This window comes from Lynx rufus, unplaced genomic scaffold, assembly GCF_022079265.1.
Source record: "Lynx rufus isolate CCGP_SWC_20201006 ecotype Redwood Valley unplaced genomic scaffold, mLynRuf1.p SCAF_2, whole genome shotgun sequence".
Classification (NCBI taxonomy): domain Eukaryota; kingdom Metazoa; phylum Chordata; class Mammalia; order Carnivora; family Felidae; genus Lynx; species Lynx rufus.
In genome coordinates this window covers 18,937,552-18,957,359 of record NW_025814834.1, presented here as the reverse complement: position 1 = coordinate 18,957,359, position 19,808 = coordinate 18,937,552, and the positions used below count along the sequence as shown (strand labels likewise).

Genomic DNA, 19,808 nt, shown 5'->3' with positions numbered 1-19,808 from the left:
AGAGAGAAAGAATCCCAGACAGGCTCTGTGCTGTCAGCACACAGCCCAACACGGGGCTCGATCTCACAAATTGTGAGATCATGACCTGAGTCAAAACCAAGAGTTGGACACTTAACTGAGCCACCCAGGTGCCCCTTTCTAAGTTCTTAATTATGATATAATCCAGCTAACAGCTGGACTGTTAACCATACTTTCCTTGAAAATTTTTCAGTCACGATTTTTGTATCATATCTAATAAATCTTTGCCTTGCCCAAGGTCATAAACATTTTCTCCTGTTTTTTTTTTTTTTACCGGAAGTGTTATAGTTTTGGTTCTTACATTTAGCTGTATGATCCATTTTGAGTCAATTATGGTCTAAAGTAAGAGTCTGAGTTCATGTTTTGTACATGGATACCCACTGTTCCAAAGTTATTTGTTAAAGATTATCCTTTTCCTCATTAAGTTGCATAGGCAACCTTATTGAAAATTAATTGACCGTAAATGTAAGGGTTTATTTCTGGACTCTGTTTGGTTCCATTCATCTGTATGTTTATTATGCCAATACTTACATTGCCTTGATTACTATAATTTTATACTAAGTTTCTAAATCAGGTAGTGTAAGTTCAACTTTTTTTTTCCCCTCTTTTAATTGTTTTTGGCTGTTCTGGGTCTTTTTCATTTCTGTATAAATTTTAGGATCAGCTTGTCAGTTTCTCCAGGAAAGCCTGCTGGGATTTTGATAGGAATTGCGTTTACTCCATAGATCAGTTTGGGAAGAATCGTCATCTTAACAATGCTGAGTCTTCCAGTTTATGAACATGTTATATGTCTCCATTTATTTAATTTTAAATATTTCTTGGCGGTGTTTTGTAGTTTTCAATGTACTTCTTTTGTTAAGTTTATTTAAAAAAAATTTTTTTTTTAATGTTTATTTTTGAGAGGGAGAGAGACACCATGAGCAGGGGAGGGGCAGAGAAAGAGGGAGACAAAGAATCCGAAACAGGCTCAGGCTCTGAGCTGTCAGCACAGAGTCCGACGTGGGCCAGAACTCATGAACTGTGAACTTAAGACCTGAGCTGAAGTCGGACATTTAACTGACTGAGCCACCCAGGTGTCCTAAGTTTATTATTATTTTTTTTAATATTCGTTTATGTTGCGAGAGAGAGCACACACATGTGCATGCACAAGTTGGGGAGGGGCAGAGAGAGAGGGAGAGTGAATACCAAGCATGCTTCACGTTCAGCACAGAGCACAATGTGGGGCTGGATCTCATGACTGAGATTGTGACCTGAACCGAAATCAAGAGCTGGATGCTTAACTGAGTGAGCCACCCAGGCACCTGTTGTTAAGTTTATTCTTAAGGATTTTATTTTTTTTAATGCTATTGTGAATGGATGTGTTTCTTTTATTTCATTTTTTACTTGTTAGTATATAGAAGTAAATCAATTGTTGTATTTGATCTTGTATCCTATTTTACTAAATTTGCTTATTTAGAAGTTTTTTTTGTAGATTTCTTAGCATTTTCAATGTACAAGATTATGTCCCCTGCAAATAAGTATAGTTTTATTTCTTCCTTTGCAATCTACATATGCTTAATTTTTTTTTCTTGCCTTATTGCACTGGTTAGAATTTCCAGTGCAGTGTTGACTAGAAATGAGGAAAGTAGACATCCTTGTCTTATTCTCAATCTTAGAAGGAAAGCATCTAGTGTTTTACTATTAAGTGTGATATGAGCTGTTTCTGTGATCTTACGATGCCTCTATCAAATTTTGAATGTTTCCTTAGTTTTTGCAGCATAAGAGATAGTCTGGGCTCATCTGATGCTTTTCCTGTCCCAACTATTTTCCAAGGAGCTCTAGTTCCTTTGTTCTTTTTATTGACAAATGGTATGTAGTGATCAGGGTCTGGGCACTAAGTGAGTAACAATCACTTTTTAACTCTTCACCCAGTGTTTTCAGAAATCCCAACCATCTAGTTATATAAAAACTGTAAGGGTATAGCCCAAAGCACTTTTTTTTTTAAGCTTATTTATTTATTTTGAGAGAGAGAGGAGAGAGAGAGAATCCTAAGCAGGCTCCACACTGAGTGTGGAGTCCGACACGGGTCAAACTCACAAACTATGAGATCATGACCAGAGACAAAATCGAGAGTCAGAAGCTTAACTGGCTGAGCCACCCAGGCACCGCCCTCCCCCCACAAAAGCACTTTTCAGTTGTTTTTTAGTGCCAAGTCACACCTGCAGGTGAAGAACCTAGTTACCAGTAATATAATAAATTGCACAGAAGTTTCCCAAATGACCAGACTACTATGTCTTTTTATAAAAGAACATTATTTGTACTAGCTGAAATTTTGCAGCGGAATACTTGCTGTGCTGCCTCCTCCATGTGTGTTTCCCCCTTCCGACCCCTCCCCCCCTCCTTCACTGATACTTGAGAAAAGAGCTGAGGGAAGAAGGTTTGACCATACAGTGCCAGTAATGAGCATGATAACTGTCACCCACCCCTTGAATGTTTAGTGTGGACTGTGCTTTATGTGAATTTTCCAATTTGATCTCACTGCTACCCAGTGGGGGTTATGATACTTCTTCTCTTGTCTTTTCTCAAACATTCCAGCTGTGTGGTTTCAGCATTGAATGAATTCACTATTCATCAGAGCTCTGTTTGATGTGAGTTATGAAGGGATGGTAACTGCTGACCCAGCATGTCTGTGAGGGATCATAGTGCCCTGGAGACTCTTGGAATACTTCCCACAAGTAACATGTGGTTGGTTGTTGTTGTTTTGAAGGATTAGACAATACAGATGCCCATGAAGTAAACTGGAAAAATGTCCCCCTCCCTTCCTCTCCCTTGCCCCATCCTTCATTCCACTCTTCTCCCCAAGATACTTACCATGATAGTTTAGTGTATATTCTTCCAGCCCTTTGTTTTTGCTTAAACACATTCAAATATCCTGAGAGCTGTTTCAAAGGGGCTTTTATTCCCAACAACACGCTCCTCAGCTGATCTGCCCTAAACTAACCTTTCTTTTCAGCTGGGCATGTTCCTGTTTGGACCTTGACTGAGGAACTTAATCAGAAACAGGCTTGTTTGCTTCTAAACTTGAACGCTTCTGGCAATAGCATAGTGTTTGTATCCCCTATTCACCCCTTGAGTTCTCCTATTCCCCAGGGATAATCTGTAGGAGCAAGAAAGGTGTAAGATTAGTAGCTCTGTGAAATGTTAGATTGTTCAAAATCTAACAGATGAGGTCAGTTTATTGGTTCCTAAAGTAAGTTCCTCACAAGCTCTTGGTTGGAGGGTTAACTAATGGCAGACCCTTGAGAGAGAGTAAGTATGAGTGCCTTTACTTGTCTTTAAGTAGTGGATATATATGTGGCTAAAAAAATGTATGTAAATTGAATGAAAATAATGGGACTTGTGAATCCTTTTAATTTATATAATCACCAATTACTCTTAAGTTTAGACTTGCTTGGGTTGGGTGTTCTTGTGTTTTGTTGTTGTTATAGAAACAGACTCTTTTTCTTTTAATGTTTGTTTATTCTGAGAGCACACACACGAGCACACGAGGGACAGAGAGGGAGGGAGAGAGAATCCCAAGCAGGCTCTGATGCTGGGGGTGGGGGGTAGGGGGGGTGGTTTCATCTCAGGAACTGTGAGATCAAGACCTGAGCCAAAAGCAAGAGTCGGATGCTTAGCCGACTGAGCCACCCAGGCGCCACCAGTTGGGCGTTTTTGAAACAAGGCTTTCATCAGTAGCCTTTGTGAAGCTTCCTACATATATAAATACCTTTCCTTCTTATTCTTGCCTTCGATGTCTCATCCTATAATGTTTCCTGGGAGATGGGCAGCCTGTTTCTGAGATTCTAAAGACACACATAGACACACCAGTGTGTATCATCACAGTGTGCTTAGGAATCTGAGGGAGTTGGGGCGGGGTGGGTGGTGTACATTGTGTCAGGAGCCCAGGGTATACTACAAGGGACAGGTTTTATGACCTCGTGGGAAAATGGCCTTCTGAGTATATGCTTTCTCTGGGGTCTGGGTACCAGACATTATTTGTCCATCTAGGCTTTGACTTTATGGCAGAAACCACTATCGCAATGTGTTAGATTTTGAAACTATTTTCTCACTTACTCTACTTTTTTTTTTTTTTTTTAATTAAAAAAAATTTTTTTTCAACGTTTATTTATTTTTGGGACAGAGAGAGACAGAGCATGAACGGGGGAGGGGCAGAGAGAGAGGGAGACACAGAATCTGAAACAGGCTCCAGGCTCTGAGTGGTCAGCACAGAGCCTGACGCGGGGCTCGAACTCACGGACCGCGAGATCGTGACCTGGCTGAAGTCGGACGCTTAACCGACTGCGCCACCCAGGCGCCCCTACTTTTTTTTTTTTAATGTTTTTATTTATTTTTGAGAGAGAGGGAGAGAGAGAACAAGCAGGGGAGGGGCAGAGAGAGAGAGGGAGACACAGAATCTGAAGCAGGCTCCAGGCTCCGAGCTGTCAGCACAGAGCCCGACGCGGGGCTTGAACTCACGAGCCACAAGATCCATGACCTGAGCTGAAGTCAGACGCTCAACCGACTGAGCCACCTAGGAGCCCCCCACTTCCTCTACTTCTTATATTTAGGCCTTCAAAGGCGTTTTTCTGTTTTTTGGGTTTTTTTATGTTTATTTTGAGAGACAGAGTGGAGAAGGGGCAGAGAGAGAGGGAGACACAGAATCTGAAGCAGGCTCCAGGAGCCATCAGCACAGAGCCTAATGCGGGGCTTAAACTCACAAACTGCGATATCATGACCTGAGCCAAAGTTGGCCATTTAACTGACTGAACTACCCTGGAGCCCCTGGAAGGTTTTTTAAAGTTTGTCGCTTCTCATTCCTATAGTCAGATGAAGTCATTCTTTGGTACTAGAGTGGCAGTGCTATTGAGGGTAGCATATGGAAAAGGTGACCCGTGGCCAGGAGTCAGAGGTCCCTGGGACCCAGGTTGCCTGAATTTTCTAGCTAGGTCTCTACTTCCCCATCATATGGGGTTTTGATTTCATTAATGATCTCTGTAAAGAGAAAGAAGAAGGTTGCTTTTAGCAACCATTATTTCCTGGTCTAAACCAGACACTACTTCTGAACCAAAAACTATGATACTAGGTCAGAACATTTGTACGTGGTACTGTTATGAGTGATACTGTTTACTTCATGTTCTTAAAGCTACTCTGTGTAGGTTATCTGACATGCCAGATCGGTTTTGCTTGGCAGTTCCTGACACCGTCATCTTCGCCAACCCTGGTTATCTCTTACTAGCTCTGGAGCTGTTTCCCAGAAAGGGATGTACGGAACCATCTTCTCATCTGTTTGACCCGTGTCCAGATAATGTGTCCTTACAAAGACAGGTGGCTCGTTTCTAAGTTGCCATCCTACACATCATGGGGACTACGAGAGGAAACAGGGAGTGGGAAACAACCATTGCAAAGACATAGGAGATCTGGAATCCTGTTAGAGGAGAACCCACTTTACTCTGGCGCTTGCCCAGCTGGCCTGCTTCACACTGTGCCTGGGAGCAGGCCACCCGCAGCCTCTGAAGAGGGCAGAAGTATATTCTTTGCTCCTTCTTCCTCATTCGGATTAGAAGTCAAGTCAGCCAGATGCCAGGCCACTTGGTTCAGTATTCCTGGCACTGAGGATTCATGTGACACGATGCAGAGAGGCAGACATTGCGTGGTGTGCGCAGAAGGGAGGAAGAAGGGTTCTCTTCACCCAGCCCTGAGGCAGCAGGCAGTGGGCCTCCATGGCTGCAGGGGGAAAGTGGGATTGGCCGCGGTTCTGAGACGAGCACATGCTTTTACAAGCTTCGTCCACGAAGGGGCTCAATATAAACGGTGGGAGAGTGTTTCCAACCTGGGTTTTCTCTTGAACCTGAAGCTTAAGGATAATTGAGGGGACAGGGAATGAGTGTGTGTTTCATTCCTGTTTAAGAGGCATTTAGAGTCAGACAAACACTAGTTTTAATCTAGCCACCACTCATTATCGGTTGTTTAATTATAGAAGAGTTACTTAGCTTTTCTGATTTTCAGATTCATCACCAGTAAATTGAATATAAGGTTTTTGTGAGGATTAAATAAGATAATAGAGGTAAAATGCCTAGCACACTACCTGGCATTTGTTAGATGCCCAAATTAGTCTTCATCACTGCTAGCGTGGTCCCCTTCATTTACTGAACTTTTTCAGTGTATTCATTCATTCAGCAGAATATTGAGCACTTAATTATGTTCCAGACACAACTGAGGACATGGGCTAAAGGAAAACATGCTTGTCGCTTCTGGTCAGATGAGTGGTCCAGTAGACCGTCATTAAAGTTCAGCATAATAGAAACAGTGACGGTAGCATGCACACAAATGAGGCATCCTTTGCAAAGTGGAGAGTCCAGGAAGGCTCCCAGGAGAAGGGGATATTCGAGCTGATTACTTTTCAGTCTGGTGAAAAGAAGGAAAAGGCTCCAGGGAGTGGCACTTGCAAAGGCATGAAGGTCTGAGATAGTGCAGTGCCCACGAGGAGCCACAAGTGGGGCATTTTTCAGGAATACCAGTGACATTTCCTTAGCCCTTTTCTCCAGTCACTTTGGTGTGTCTGTCGGGTCGCATTGGTAGGGCAAGACGTGAGGACTACGTGAGTTGGGACTGTGAATCTGTTGCGTGTACACAACGCACACGTGTGTGGTCTTGTAAAGTCCACGGCAGGCTTTGATATTCCCTCGTGTCTGCCTCTCTACCATAAGTGCACACTGTGTGATTGTCCCCGGCAGTATTTCCATAGTTTGGACTTGGTGGAGGTCCATTTTCTGTCTCCTTAATATGAGGCTACTGGCATCAAAATCTAGTTTTAGAACTTAGGCTGTTTTTAGCCCACTGCCATTTTGAGCGTTGGCAGTAATGAGTTGTGGTTTTTGTACTCTCTCTCCTTGAGAAAGAATTCACATAGGTCAGCCTTTGCAGGAAAAGAGGGCGATGTCATGTGGCTTCTGCAGGCTTTCTGTTGTTAGACAACACCAACAGTTCCTATAGGTGTAGATAGGAATAGTGGGTCTTCCTTGGCCATTAGTCTCTTAATCAAAATACAAGGACCTCTCCCCGTTGAAGTTTGTGTTTTAGAAGTAACTTGAGCCAAAAAATTCTCTGCTAATTCTTTCCCTCTTGCCATTGCAAAAACACTTCCTTGGTAAGGATGCCAGGATTCCATTCAGAATTATCCCAGATGAATGACTTCTTATAGAAGGGTCTTATTTTTTTCCCCTTTGGATGCTGTCATTTGTGAAAATTGGAGATTATTTTGTGACTTTGATTTAGAAAGTAAGTGACCATGCTTAACAGACTGTTTGGAACTGAGAATTACTGGCTGGTTCAGAGGTTTTGCCTTAGAGGAAACATTGAATGAGGGAACGTCTGAGACAGGCCCTCCCTCCCTGAGATCCAATCCCCAACTGATACCTGGGGTTTGATGTAAGGAAAGCTCTCTTACTTCTTCCTCTATATTCTGCCCCCTGAACTCTCCTGTCCCACTGTGGCGGCTGGAAATGAGGTCACTTGAAGTAAAAATACCGTTGGTGTCCAGTTCCATTTTGTTTCTACTTTTTCCCACCAACAGCTGGCATGGGATTTAAGTCTATATAGTTGGCAGGACGCTTGAAGAGATGAAATCACTGTCTCAGCTTCTGAGCGAACTGCAGAGGTCAGCCCAGGAATTCTCTGCTTATATCTCAACTTGTCACACTTAACTATAAAATGCAGGCCACGCAAGGGGTGACTGAACGTTGGTCAGGGACTCCTAGATGTAAAATCTGTTTCTCAAGTGACCTTTGATCTTTCAGAATTGGTTGGTGAAGAGGAAGATATTGGCTGGTTTCTCTGCCACCCCCAGACTTGCCTTATTCCTTGCCACACTGGGGGTTAGGCAAGGGAAGGAAGCCACTCAGTGAAGTGGATGGTGACACAGAGAGATGTATTTTGCTTTGAAGAGAGAGGAAAGATCTCCCTGAGGGTGTGGGAACACGTGAGCAGACTCACTGGTGGAGTCTTAAAGTCCGTGTCCTTGATGAAGCCGGCTTTGATTGCATGAGGGTAGCAGGAAGACCACTGGAAGCACCCTAGGACTCTCGTGCTCTTCTCTCAGGGTTCTAAATGACAGCCACGGCCGGGTGCCCAGGAAGAACTGAAGGGGGGCTCTGTTGCCCGGTGTCTGTCCTTCTGGGACTGTGACGTTCCCTATGGCTTCTCTCCCCATTCAGGCTGACGGACTTCAAGGATGCAGCCGCTACTACTGGAGGTGTGTGGCACCTTTTCCGAGTTGGGCCATGAGGCCACGTGGCCATGATGTGGGCCCCTCATGGCCTCAGCAGGAACAGAGCACTACAGCATTGGCCTCCGCCAGAGAAACGGCTTCAAGCAGAGTGGCCCCTCAGGCACAGTGCCCGCCCCGCCACCGGAGAAACCCTCCGAGGGCAAAGCCTGGGCTCAGGCCCATCAGCAGGTGAAGCCAATCTGGAAACTGGAGAGGAAGCACGTGGGGACACTTTCAGCAGGGTTGGGCCCAGGCCTCTTGGGGGTCCCACCCCCGCCAGCATACTTCTTTTGCCCCAGCACTTTATGTAGCTCAGGGCGCACGGCCGTCATCGCAGGCCACAGCACCTCCTGTTACCTGCACACCCTCCCAGACCTGTTCGGCGGCACCCTCCTGTACCGCCGCGCCGGCTGCAGGCACAAACCGTACCAGCAACTGGAGTCTTTCTGCTTGCGCTCGAGCCTGCCCGGAAAAACACCTTTTTCTCTCCCTCAGAAGAGCCTCCCTGTCAGACTCACTGCCAACAAGGCCCCTTCTTACACAGTCTCCCCCATGGCTCAGCCCATGGCATCCTCATCTACAGATCCATACCTCTCACTGGGAGCGGCTGGGGAAAATCCTTCGGGGAAGAGCCTGGCCTCTGCCATCTCAGGGAAGATCCCCTCTCCATTCTCCACCCCCTCCCCCTCCTCCCCCTCCTCCCCCTCCAAGCCCACGCTGAATAACAACTCCTTCATGCGGCCAAATAGCACTAAAGTGCCTTTATCGCAGGCCACAGAGGGCCTGAAGCCAGTATCCTCACCCAAGATCCATCTTGTCTCCTGGCATCATTCGGGGGGTACTGGAGACTGTGCAGTGCAGCCTACTGAACACAAGGTCCCCAAGAGTACCGGCACTGTCCTAGATGATGCCCCTGCCTCTAGCACCCTGTCTGCCCCCAGCTCCTTAGACATGTCCACCACCAGTGTTGCCTCTCCCCAGTATAACCGGAGTGACTTAACCACAAGAGCAGAGCCACATCCCTGTGGCCTGGATGGCGACTTTGTTTCTCAGGCTCTGACTAAGGAGGTTCGGTTCACTGAGGCCGTGAGGAAGTTGACTGCAAGAGGCTTTGAGAAGAAGCCAAGGCAAGGCTGCCAGTTTGAACAGTCTTGTTTCATGAACTCCAGCTTGCAGTGCGATCTCCTCAACAAGAACAGGCTGTGGAAACCTCCCTCAGTAGGCCAGCAGTTCCCTCAGGAGGATGCTGGAGCAAACAGCAGGATCCTCCCTAGAGCCCGGGACACGTTGGAGTTGGACAGCACAGTCTTCTGTACCAAACGCATCAGCATTCACCTCCTTGCCTCACATGCCAATGCGCTCAGCCACAGCCCTGCCTGTGGGTCTACGATCGACTCCCCACCACTGGGAGAAGACAAAACTCCCATTCTGCCTTCTCCCTCTCAGCCCCTTGGCGTAGCTGATGTGGCCACCCGTCTCTCTTCCATCCATCTGGGCCCGCTTGGGACGGAGGGGCCTAAGGAAGCCAGGGAGCTGGACTCACCTGCTAGGGATATCGGGTAAGTTGGGGGACGTTTTTGATTGATTTAGAGCAGGAGAATGTATACACCATAATTTAATGACACTGACCTTATGTCTTTGAAGGTGGTTTTATTTTTTGGCTGCCCTAGAATTTTGGTTTTCACTTTAGGGCAGAACTTGGCAAACTAGACCAGTAGGTGGGCCAAATCGTGCCCACTGTCTGCTTTTATAAATAAAGCTTTATTGAAACACAGCCTTCCCCATTCATTAACTGCTGTGTATGGCTGCTTTCCTGTTACAATGGTAGGTTTGAGTAGTTGCAACAAACTGTATGGCCCACAAAACTGAAAAGATTTACTCTCTGGTCCTTTAGAGGAAGCGTTTGTTTTTGATTAAAACCAGGGAGAATAATACCAAACATCTTGTGTTGGGGCCTATGACTTTTCTACTTAATTCCAAACCAGATCAGGCTCTTTGCCATTCCTGGTATGATAGCCATTAAAAAAAATTTTTTTAATGTTTGTTTATTTCTGAGACAGAGAGAGACAGAGCATGTTTTGGGGGAGGGACAGAGAGAGAGGGAGACACAGAATCAGAAACAGCCTCCAGCTCTAAGCTGTCAGCACATAGCCTGATGTGGGGCTCGAACTCACAAACCGTGAGATCATGACCTGAGCCGAAGTCAGACGCTCATCCAACTGAGCCACCCACGCGCCCCAATGCAGCCATTTTAGAGTTAGGGTATACACATGCTTGGCTTCTTCTCTTGTGCTTTGTTACCTCTCTGGAATCTTGGTCTACCAAGTCCTTGTTCTGAATTCCCAGAAGTCTAGCGACCTTCGAAGTCAGTCACCAGGCATTCGTTGATGGTGTTTTTGTATGCAGAATTGTGTACTTACGTGCTATGAGGGACTTCAGAGAAGATAGGAGACAGGGTAGCTCTCTACACCACAGGGGCTGTGGGCTTGAGGAACTGTGGCTAGACCTAAGCTCTGAGGGCAAGAGAAATGAGCAAGAGACAGCAGGTTGGTGAGTGGAAAGAAACACTGGGACATGATCAAGGAATGAGAATCTAACTGTGACCTGTCTTACTGACTGGGCTGGGGCATGATTCTTTCTTACAGTTCAGCTACACACCTCCAGGTAGACCTGGGTGAGGCTGAAGATCTAGAAGAAGAGCTGGTAGATGGTTTGGAAGACTGCTGCAGCCATGATGAGAATGAAGAAGAGGAGGGTAAAGGACCCTCTTACCTCCCACTGGGAAGTGGTCACCACCTGCAAGGGAAGGGGGCTGACAGCTGTATGCTGGCTCCTTGACTCCCTTTATCACCTACAGTAATCATTTGCTTCGTGGGTCTAAGGGTGGTAGTGGCTTCTGGGGAATGGGTTTCCTAGCCCTCCCATCCCACCAGTCTTGCTTTCTCTGTGCTGCTGCCCAGCTCACAAAAGGCCGTGCAAGGCAGCAGGGTGGTGTTCGTGGCTCTGCGGGAAGGCTGAGCCAACATGTCCAAGGAAGAGCTGCCTAGGCTTGGTGAGTTTATGTAGCAAGCAGCCTCTCCTAGTGGAACTTCTCTCTTTGCCCCCCCCCCAGGAGACTCAGAGTGCTCCTCATTCAGTGCTGTCTCCACCAGCGAGTCGGTAGCAGTGATCTCTAGGTGAGTATTATGTTGATCATTGGCAGAGGCTCATTTGCTGTCTCTTTAAGATTATAAGGAGATTAATTACCTATGTCATTAATGGCCCCGTTAACTGTAACTCATTTTTACCAGAGTTTTACATTTGCGATTTTAGTTTTCAAACAAGGACCAGAAGCGTATTGTATCATTTAGGCTTAAAAATAGTACCATGTTTCTTAGCCTACAGTTTGGTCTTAATTTCCAAGAAATTGTTCAAGTAAAAACAATGATTTCAAGAAGTACTTGGAAAATTGGGCCACCTGGGTGTCTTAGTCAAGTGTCTGACTCTTGATTTCAGCTCAGGTCATGATCTGATGGTCGTGGGATCAAGCCCCAAGTTTGGCTCATGGAGCCTGCTTAGGATTCTCTTTCTCCCTCTGCCCCTCCCCCACTGGCACATGCGCATGCTCTCTTTCCCTCACAAAAGGAAAAAAATCTTCTAGCTTAAATCTAGGTTATTTTATTGACTGCCCTTGGTAGAGTCTGAGAAATATCCATGTCTAACCAGGGAACCAAAAAGTCAGTCTCTTCATGTAGGCTCTTCTTTTACAAAACAGGTTGTTGGAGGATGCTGCGTAACTGAGATGGGGAACCCAGGGGAAGGAAGGAACGCAGGACTGTGAGGAAGTTATTATAAATGAGGGCAGTCATTCTGCTGAAGGTCTTTCAAGGACTTGCTGAAGGGTCACATATGCTGCCTTTCTGGGTAGAAAGTTAACACCTTCAACATAACCTTACTTGTTCCCCTCACCACTTACAACTTTGCCTTATTACATTGTTTTATTAAACATTATTTAAAAAATATTATAAAGAACCCCCCTGCCCCAAAGTACTAATTTCTTCTTTTTTTTTTTTAATGTTTATTTTTGAGAGAGACAGAGTGCAAGAGGGGGAGGGGCAGAGAAAGAGGGAGACACAATCCAAAGCAGGCTCCAGGCTCTGTCAACACAGAGCCCAGTGCAGGGCTCGAACTCACGAAATGGAAGATTGTGACCTTAGCCAAAGTCGGACACTTAACTGATCAAGCCACCCAGGCGCCCCTAGAGTGTTTTTCTTTTTAAAAATAACTTCTGGGGCGCCTGGGTGGCTCAGTTGGTTAAGCGTCTGACTTCGCCTCGGGTCGTGATCTTGCAGTTCAGGAGTTCGAGTCCCGCATCCGGCTCTGCGCTGACAGTTCAGAGCCTGGAGCCTGCTCCGGATTCTATGTCTTCCGCTCTCTCTGCCCCTCCCCTGCTCATGCACTCTCTCTCTCTCTCTCTCTCTCCCAAAAATAAACAAACATTAAAAAAATTTTTTTAGAAAAATAACTTCTACTAAAAATGTAAAAGGAACAAAATACAAGTATTGACAGTTGGTGTTTTGTTTTTCATGTAAAATTTCTCTGCTAATTTTAATGAAAATCAAGCCACGTGTCAAGGCTAACATATACCTACTGTACAGAGCGCCCACACTCAGCTTGCTTTTGTCTGTGTCAGCTGTGCCTCAAATGAAGCAAAGAGGACAAGGAGCCTTCCATGCCTTGGTTGGTGCAGACCAGGCAGGCTGTAGCTCTGTGAGTGGGATGGTGGCAACGCCAGCACCATTTTGAAGCCCCAAACTAGCAAGGGGAGAGAACTGTTTGGAAAGAGAAGACACAGAACTAGAACTTTCTGTGAAGGTGGATAGAAATCCTGTCCTAGGTAACCCTGAGTCTAGTGTTACTCAAAGCCTAACTGGTCCTCCTTCCAGAAAAACAAAGCCACATCTGGATGTTGACTTGAGAACCTCTGCTCTCCATAAGAGGAGGATAATTGACTTGGAGTCCCACCTTTTCCGTACTTAAGGGTGACCTGGGTTTGTCTTCAGGCCTACTTTGAGACAGCTGCACAGCCCTTTACTTAACCTTTCTGAATCATATACTATAAAATTCACAAAAAACAGTTTGTTCACTGGTTAATTTAACTTCTACAAGATGTACAGACCTTATCTATACAGGCTTAAAACATAGATTTTCAAACACATGGAGGTTGATGAATTCCAAACCACTTTGCATTTTAAGGATGACTAAAATCAGAAATACTTTGGGACTAGCTAAAATCATTTTTTCTGAATTGTGAGAGATTTATATATTTTATCTTTTAGAAAAGTTGACAGTCATAGAAAGGTCATTGAAGACCCTGTCTCTGTTTCTCTACCTAGCAATAGTTAGTTTATTGCCTTTTCTGTTTCATATTCTTTTCTGAAGAATCACTTAATTTAATATTTTTTTAATGTTCATTTATTTATTTTGAGAGCAAGAGAGCGTGAGTGGGGGGAAGAGCAGAGAGAGGAGAAAGAGAGAATCCCAAGCAGGCTTTGCACTCTCAGTGTAGAGCCCAACATGGGGCCCAATCCCACAAACTACAAGACCATGACCTGAGCTGTAATCAAGAGACAGACACCCGACTGACTGAGCCACTCAGGTGCCACAAGAATCACTTAATTAAAAAAAAAAAAAATTGGGGGGTCACCCAGGTGGCTCAGTCGGTTAAGTATCCAACTTCAGCTCAGGTCATGATCCACAGCTAGTGAGTTTGAGCCCCACGTCAGGCTCTGTGCTGAGAGCTCACTTGCTAGCTCTCTCTCTCTTTCAAAAAAATGAATACATGTTAAAAAAAATTTTTTTTTAATTTGTTTTTTAACATGTATTTATTTTTGAGAGAGAGAGGCAGACTGCAAATGGGGGAGGAGCAGAGGGGGAAAGACACAATCGGAAGCAGGCTTCAGGCTCTGAGCTGTCAGCACAGAGCCTGATGTGGGGCTCGAACCCACAAACTGCAAGATCATGACCTGACCCAAAGACGGATGCTTAACTGATTGAGCCACCCAGGCTCTCCAAGAATCACTTAATTTTAGAGCTGGAGGTCATTAAGAGTCCAGTGTCTGTCTGTCTGTCTCTCTCTCTCTCTCTCTTTTTAATGTTTATTTATTTTTGAGAGAGGGAGAGACAGTGGAAGCAGGAGAGGAGCAGAAAGGGGGAGACACAGAATCTGAAGCAGGCTCCAGGCTCTGAGCTGTCAGCACAGAGCCTGACACAGGGCTCGAACCTGCAAAGTGTGAGATCATAACCTGAGCCGAAGTCGGATGCTTAACCTGCTGAACCCCTCCAGTTTTTTTTTTCAGATGTGAATATTGAGGACCAGAGAAGTAACTGTTGCAGCGGCACAGTTTACTGCTAGCTCAGAAGCCAGCCCTCTTGAGGAGGCAGCTAACAAAGATTTTCTACCTTTTTTTTTTTTTAATTAAACTTTTGATTTGGGGACAATTATAGATGCACATGCAGTTGTAAGAAATAATACAGAGAGATCCCCTGAACTCTTTACTCAGTTTTCCCCAGTGGTAATATTTGGCAAAGCTAGTACCATAGAGTACAATCAAGATATTAACCTTAGTGAAGATACAAGTATTTCCATCACTGCAGAAATCCCTCTTGTTGCCCTAATAGCCAAACCTCCCTCCCTCCTGTTCCTGTTTCCTCCTTAATGCTTGGCAACCACTAATTTGTTCTGTAACTTTTTCACAAGTTGATTTCATCTTGATTTCATCAAGAGTATCATAAAAATAAGATGATTGCCATATGTAACTTTTTGGGATGGGCTTTTTTTTTTTTTTTAACTCCGCATATTCTCTGCAGATTTATCCAGGTTGTTGCATGCATCAAGGTTGTTCATTCCTTTTTATTGCTGAGTAGTGTTCCATGGTGAGGTTATGCCACAGTACATTTACCTGTTGAAGGATATTTATACATGGGTCATTTCCAGTTTGGGCTGTTGGGAATAAAGCTGCTGTAAACCATCACATACATATATTTTTTAAATTATTTATTTATTTTAAAAATGTTTATTTGTTGGGACACCTGGGTTTTCAACAATCCTAAATTCTGATACTCAGTAAATTCAAAGCCTTTCAAGTAGACTGTTTTGGAAATGAGGAATTAAGAGTTGAGTTCAGTGACATTATTTCCTTGAGAATTAGTATTTAACGTGACCCAATAACATTCTTTAAAAATTCTTGATTTAAAACGCTGAAGTGTTTTACATATAGTGCCGATTTCTGGTGTGCTGTGAAATAACAGGTAGAATGGCTGTTTAGAATCTAAAGATTAATCTTAAATAGTAATGTTTGTGGATCATACCAACTCAGCAGAGAGAGTAATAACTATTTTTTCCACCCCTAATGCTATTTAAAGAAACGGTCTGCGTGTGTTAGCTTGTACCCAATACATAGTTGAGGTGTTCATTTATTTGAGATCCCTTGAGATAGCCTTGGCTATCTTGGCTAGCCACTGTTGGAACAATAGTAGGGACTCAATAGCCCACTGCCCCAGATTCCCAGACCTGTGTTACCATACTGTTACATAAAAATCTGATACCACAAATCATTTCCAAAATGGAGAAAAGCATTAATTACCTGTGTATCTTCAGATTTAACCTACATATAAAATGTGCTAGAGGTATCACTCTTTTCTTTCACTTTTTTTTTCCTTTTTCTTTTTAAAACTCTGTTCCTCTTAGGTCTTTTCTGCTCTTCCTCCTTTTTAATTATTCTTATCAATTTTTTTCTCTCCTCTTTGTCTCTGTGTAGCATATTCCTCTTGCACGCACCCAGACCCATTACCTACTTGCAGAGCCACTCTTTTCAGGGGCTTCCCCTGCCTGTGACCTGTCACTAGAAATTTTGGAGCTGAATCACAGAAGGAAGTATTGGAAAATTTGGTCTTTAGGTGACATTTAATAGTGTAGCTTATGGGTTAGCCCTAGCGCTTTATGGATTACTATTTGCAAAATAATTACTGAGCACTTGTCTTTGTAGAATCACAATTTAAAAGACAGCATCCCCAGGGTTCCTGGGTGGCTCAGTTGGTTAAGCATCTGACTCTTGATTTTGGCTCAGGTCATGATCTCACAGTTGGTGAGATCGAGACCTGCATTGGGCTGCATGCCTCAAGCACAGAGTCTGCTTGGGATATATTCTCTCTCTCTCTCTCTCTCTCTCTCTCTCTCTCTCTCTCTCTCTCTGCCCCTCCTCTGCGTGTGCACTCTCTCACCTTCTCAAAATTAATAAACTTAAAAACAGCACTCCGAAAGAAAGTATATGTCATAGTAACAGCACTCCACGGTTGTGGACTTCCCTTTCTCTACCATGTGTCTGTTTTTCATCCTAGGAGCTGTGCAGAGATTCTGACCAAACCCCTTTCCAATGAGAAAGTTGTCCGACCAGCTCTCATCTACAGTCTCTTTCCCAATGTGCCCCCTACCATCTATTTTGGCACCCGGGATGAGAGAGGTAAACCTGGCCAAGTGGCTAAGTCCATAAGTACCCCCAGGAGAAGGATGCTAACAAAGTTAGGAGGAGGTGGCAATAAGGTAGCAAGGGTTTTCCAGAGTGGCTTTTTTTGGCGCTCGGTATCTCACCTGGTTCACCAGTCTGAAATGGGGAACTTTTCCTTGTCTGTCCTGAGCTGACCCTTGTCAGCCCCATAATCTCATGCCCCATTCTTGCCCTCTAGCCTTGTTTCTTCTCCCTTGCAACCTCCCTCCTTTCTGTGTTCCTCAACCCTGTGCAGCCCCCCTTACTCCACAAAGGACTTCTCCTTTGAAACTTTGGCCTGGAACAATACTTAGTGGCTTGTCTACCTAGGTGAAGTTGAGCAACAGTGCCACCTTTTTCCTCTTCTCATCCTGACTCGTGCTCTTCTTCACCCCCATCCCTTTTCCCCAGTGGAGAAACTTCCCTGGGAGCAGAGGAAGCTGCTCCGGTGGAAGATGAGCACAGTGACCCCCAACATTGTCAAGCAGACCATTGGACGGTCCCACTTCAAAATCAGCAAAAGTGAGTCACCTGCCTTAATGCAAGCCTGTTCTTTGCCCCAACAGATGGTCTTAGGTAGGAGGAGAGCCCTAGTTACCTCCTGATATGTGGGGACCCTGTCCTGAAGTTTCCAACCTCAGAGGAAGACCTAGCTGTGAACTGCTTCTGGGCTGGAGCCTGTTCCTCAAAATTAGAAGACAAGGAGCCGTTGTTCTATTCCTGACCCCAGAGCCTCGTGTAGGACAGCTCCATGGCGACTCTCAGAAAACTGGGTCTGGGAGCTGTGCCCAGGCCCAGTGGTATTTCTGGGGCCTCTGAGCCTCTCCATCCCAAGGACTGAGCTGCTAACAGAACTGACTCCCTGATGTGCCCTCTGTAGGAAACGATGACTGGCTGGGCTGCTGGGGTCATCACATGAAGTCTCCTAGTTTCCGATCCATTCGGGAGCATCAGAAGGTAGGGGTCCTTTCTGGGGAGCAGGCGGGAGGAGGTCAGTGTTGGGAACAAGGAAAGAGGGGGGTGGCCGTGGCGAAGCCAGGAAGGTGTCTAGAGGAGCAGAGGCAGTGCTGGAGGAGGGTGCGGTGGGACCCTCGCAGACCGCGCACCTCTAGCGGTGCAGGGGAGGTGTCCCGGGCAGTTGCAGACTGCCCGACACACTTTTCCCTCTAATGTGTCTGGAGGTGCAGCACCTGTTTCCATTGATCATGTTTCTCCTGTAACTGCTGCGCGTCACCTCCACTCCCCCAAGCTGAATATGCATAAAGAGGGTGCTGGTCTAATGTTGAAACAAAGGAGTCCCTTGCCCCCAGACTTAATGAAGGCCATGTGCTTTCCTGTCTTTGTCCTACAGGCTGTCATAGCAAAAGACTTAAAACACCTTTTTCTTTGCACTTATCTGACTTAATCACTATTGTACGGCTGTTCGTGAACTATCCACTCCTTGAGAGCACTACATTTTGGTGTATTTTGTGTGTGCTTTCGTCATCTTTTGGTACTTATGTAACTGAGTACTTACCATTAGATGGTGATGGTAAGATGGATCAAGGGGTCATGCTGTCATTTAAGGAAATTGGAACGGTACCATGAGTCTTGCTCTCTTCCTCGTGGCCTCACCAGGGCCATCCCCCTGCTCTCACCCTTTGTCCCTTCTGTAGCTAAACCACTTCCCAGGTTCATTCCAGATTGGGCGAAAGGACAGACTGTGGCGGAACCTGTCTCGCATGCAGAGCCGCTTTGGCAAGAAGGAGTTCAGCTTCTTCCCCCAGTCCTTCATCCTGCCTCAGGATGCCAAGCTCCTGCGCAAAGCTTGGGAGAGCAGCAGCCGCCAAAAGTGGATTGTTAAGCCGGTGAGTGGATCACAGTGGGTGGTAGGAAAAAATGGGGAACAGTGGTGTATTGGGCCGGGAGCACATCTCGTCTCCTTTCCACTCGGTTTCTAGCCAGCGTCAGCTCGAGGCATCGGCATCCAGGTCATTCACAAGTGGAGTCAGCTCCCCAAGCGAAGGCCTCTCCTGGTACAGAGGTGAGCCTGTCTCTAGCTCCCATCTGGCTCCCCATTCTCCCATCTCCTCAACCTGGAGATTCCCTGTTTATAGTGTTCTTCTGTCCTGTGTCCTCCCAGCCAAAGACCTCCTTCGCCAAATGTTTTAAGGTCTTTATCCCAGGGACTGTTCGCTGGCTTTTGCCATTTTATCCTGAGCCCTGTCTCATTGGTCATGTCCCTGAAGCTGGCCTTTCCTCATGTAGGTATCTACACAAACCCTACCTCATCAGCGGCAGCAAGTTTGATCTGCGAATCTATGTTTACGTCACCTCCTATGATCCTCTGCGGATTTACCTCTTTTCAGATGGACTCGTCCGCTTCGCCAGTTGCAAGTATGTGGTAGTGGTGAGGCCGCATCCTGACTCCTCTGGGGGGTTTGTTTTCCTGAAAGAGAAGAAAAACTGGAGGATGCTGAGCAGAAAAAACACACTTTGGTAGTTTGGGTTAAGAAGAGAGAAGGAGGAGGGTATTTGGAAAACCCAGTCTTCTTTTCCTTCCTTGTGTCTCCTTTTACATGGAACGCTTCATTTCTTTTTTTTCTTTTTTCTTTTTTTTTTTAATTTTAATGTTTATTTTCAAGAGAGGGAGAGAGAGAGGGACAGAGCATGAGCAGGGAAGGGGCAGGCAGAGAGAGGGGACACAGAATCTGAAGCAGGCTCCAGGCTCCGAGCGGTCAGCACAGAGCCCAACGTGGGGCTTGAACTCACAAACTGTGAGATCATGACCTGAGCTGAAGTCAGATGCTTTACCGACGGAGCCACCCAGGCTCCCCATGGAATGCTTCATTTCTGACACTTCTGGTCATGAAATGCATTGGGGCTTTTTCTAAACCACATGAGGCAGTTCTCTGAGACACTGGCTGGGTACCTGCAATTTAACTCTTGCCACTGTCCAGCCCCCAGAGCATCCAGTCCCCAGAGCATCCAGTCCTCCA

The 19,808-nt window shown here is 45.6% G+C and overlaps 1 protein-coding gene across 1 annotated transcript in view; it reads left to right on the top strand.

Annotated features, from left to right (window-relative positions):
* Positions 1-19,808, top strand: part of TTLL4 (tubulin tyrosine ligase like 4) — a 38,906-nt gene that overhangs the window by 10,612 nt on the left and 8,486 nt on the right. Inside the window, exons 2-10 of the mRNA XM_047084871.1 lie at positions 8,253-9,864; positions 10,951-11,060; positions 11,418-11,481; positions 16,685-16,806; positions 17,242-17,352; positions 17,711-17,787; positions 18,486-18,677; positions 18,771-18,853; positions 19,078-19,206. Of these exons, the coding sequence (XP_046940827.1) occupies positions 8,351-9,864; positions 10,951-11,060; positions 11,418-11,481; positions 16,685-16,806; positions 17,242-17,352; positions 17,711-17,787; positions 18,486-18,677; positions 18,771-18,853; positions 19,078-19,206 (2,402 nt within the window). The 5' untranslated portion in view covers positions 8,253-8,350. The remainder of the gene's footprint in view (positions 1-8,252; positions 9,865-10,950; positions 11,061-11,417; positions 11,482-16,684; positions 16,807-17,241; positions 17,353-17,710; positions 17,788-18,485; positions 18,678-18,770; positions 18,854-19,077; positions 19,207-19,808) is intronic.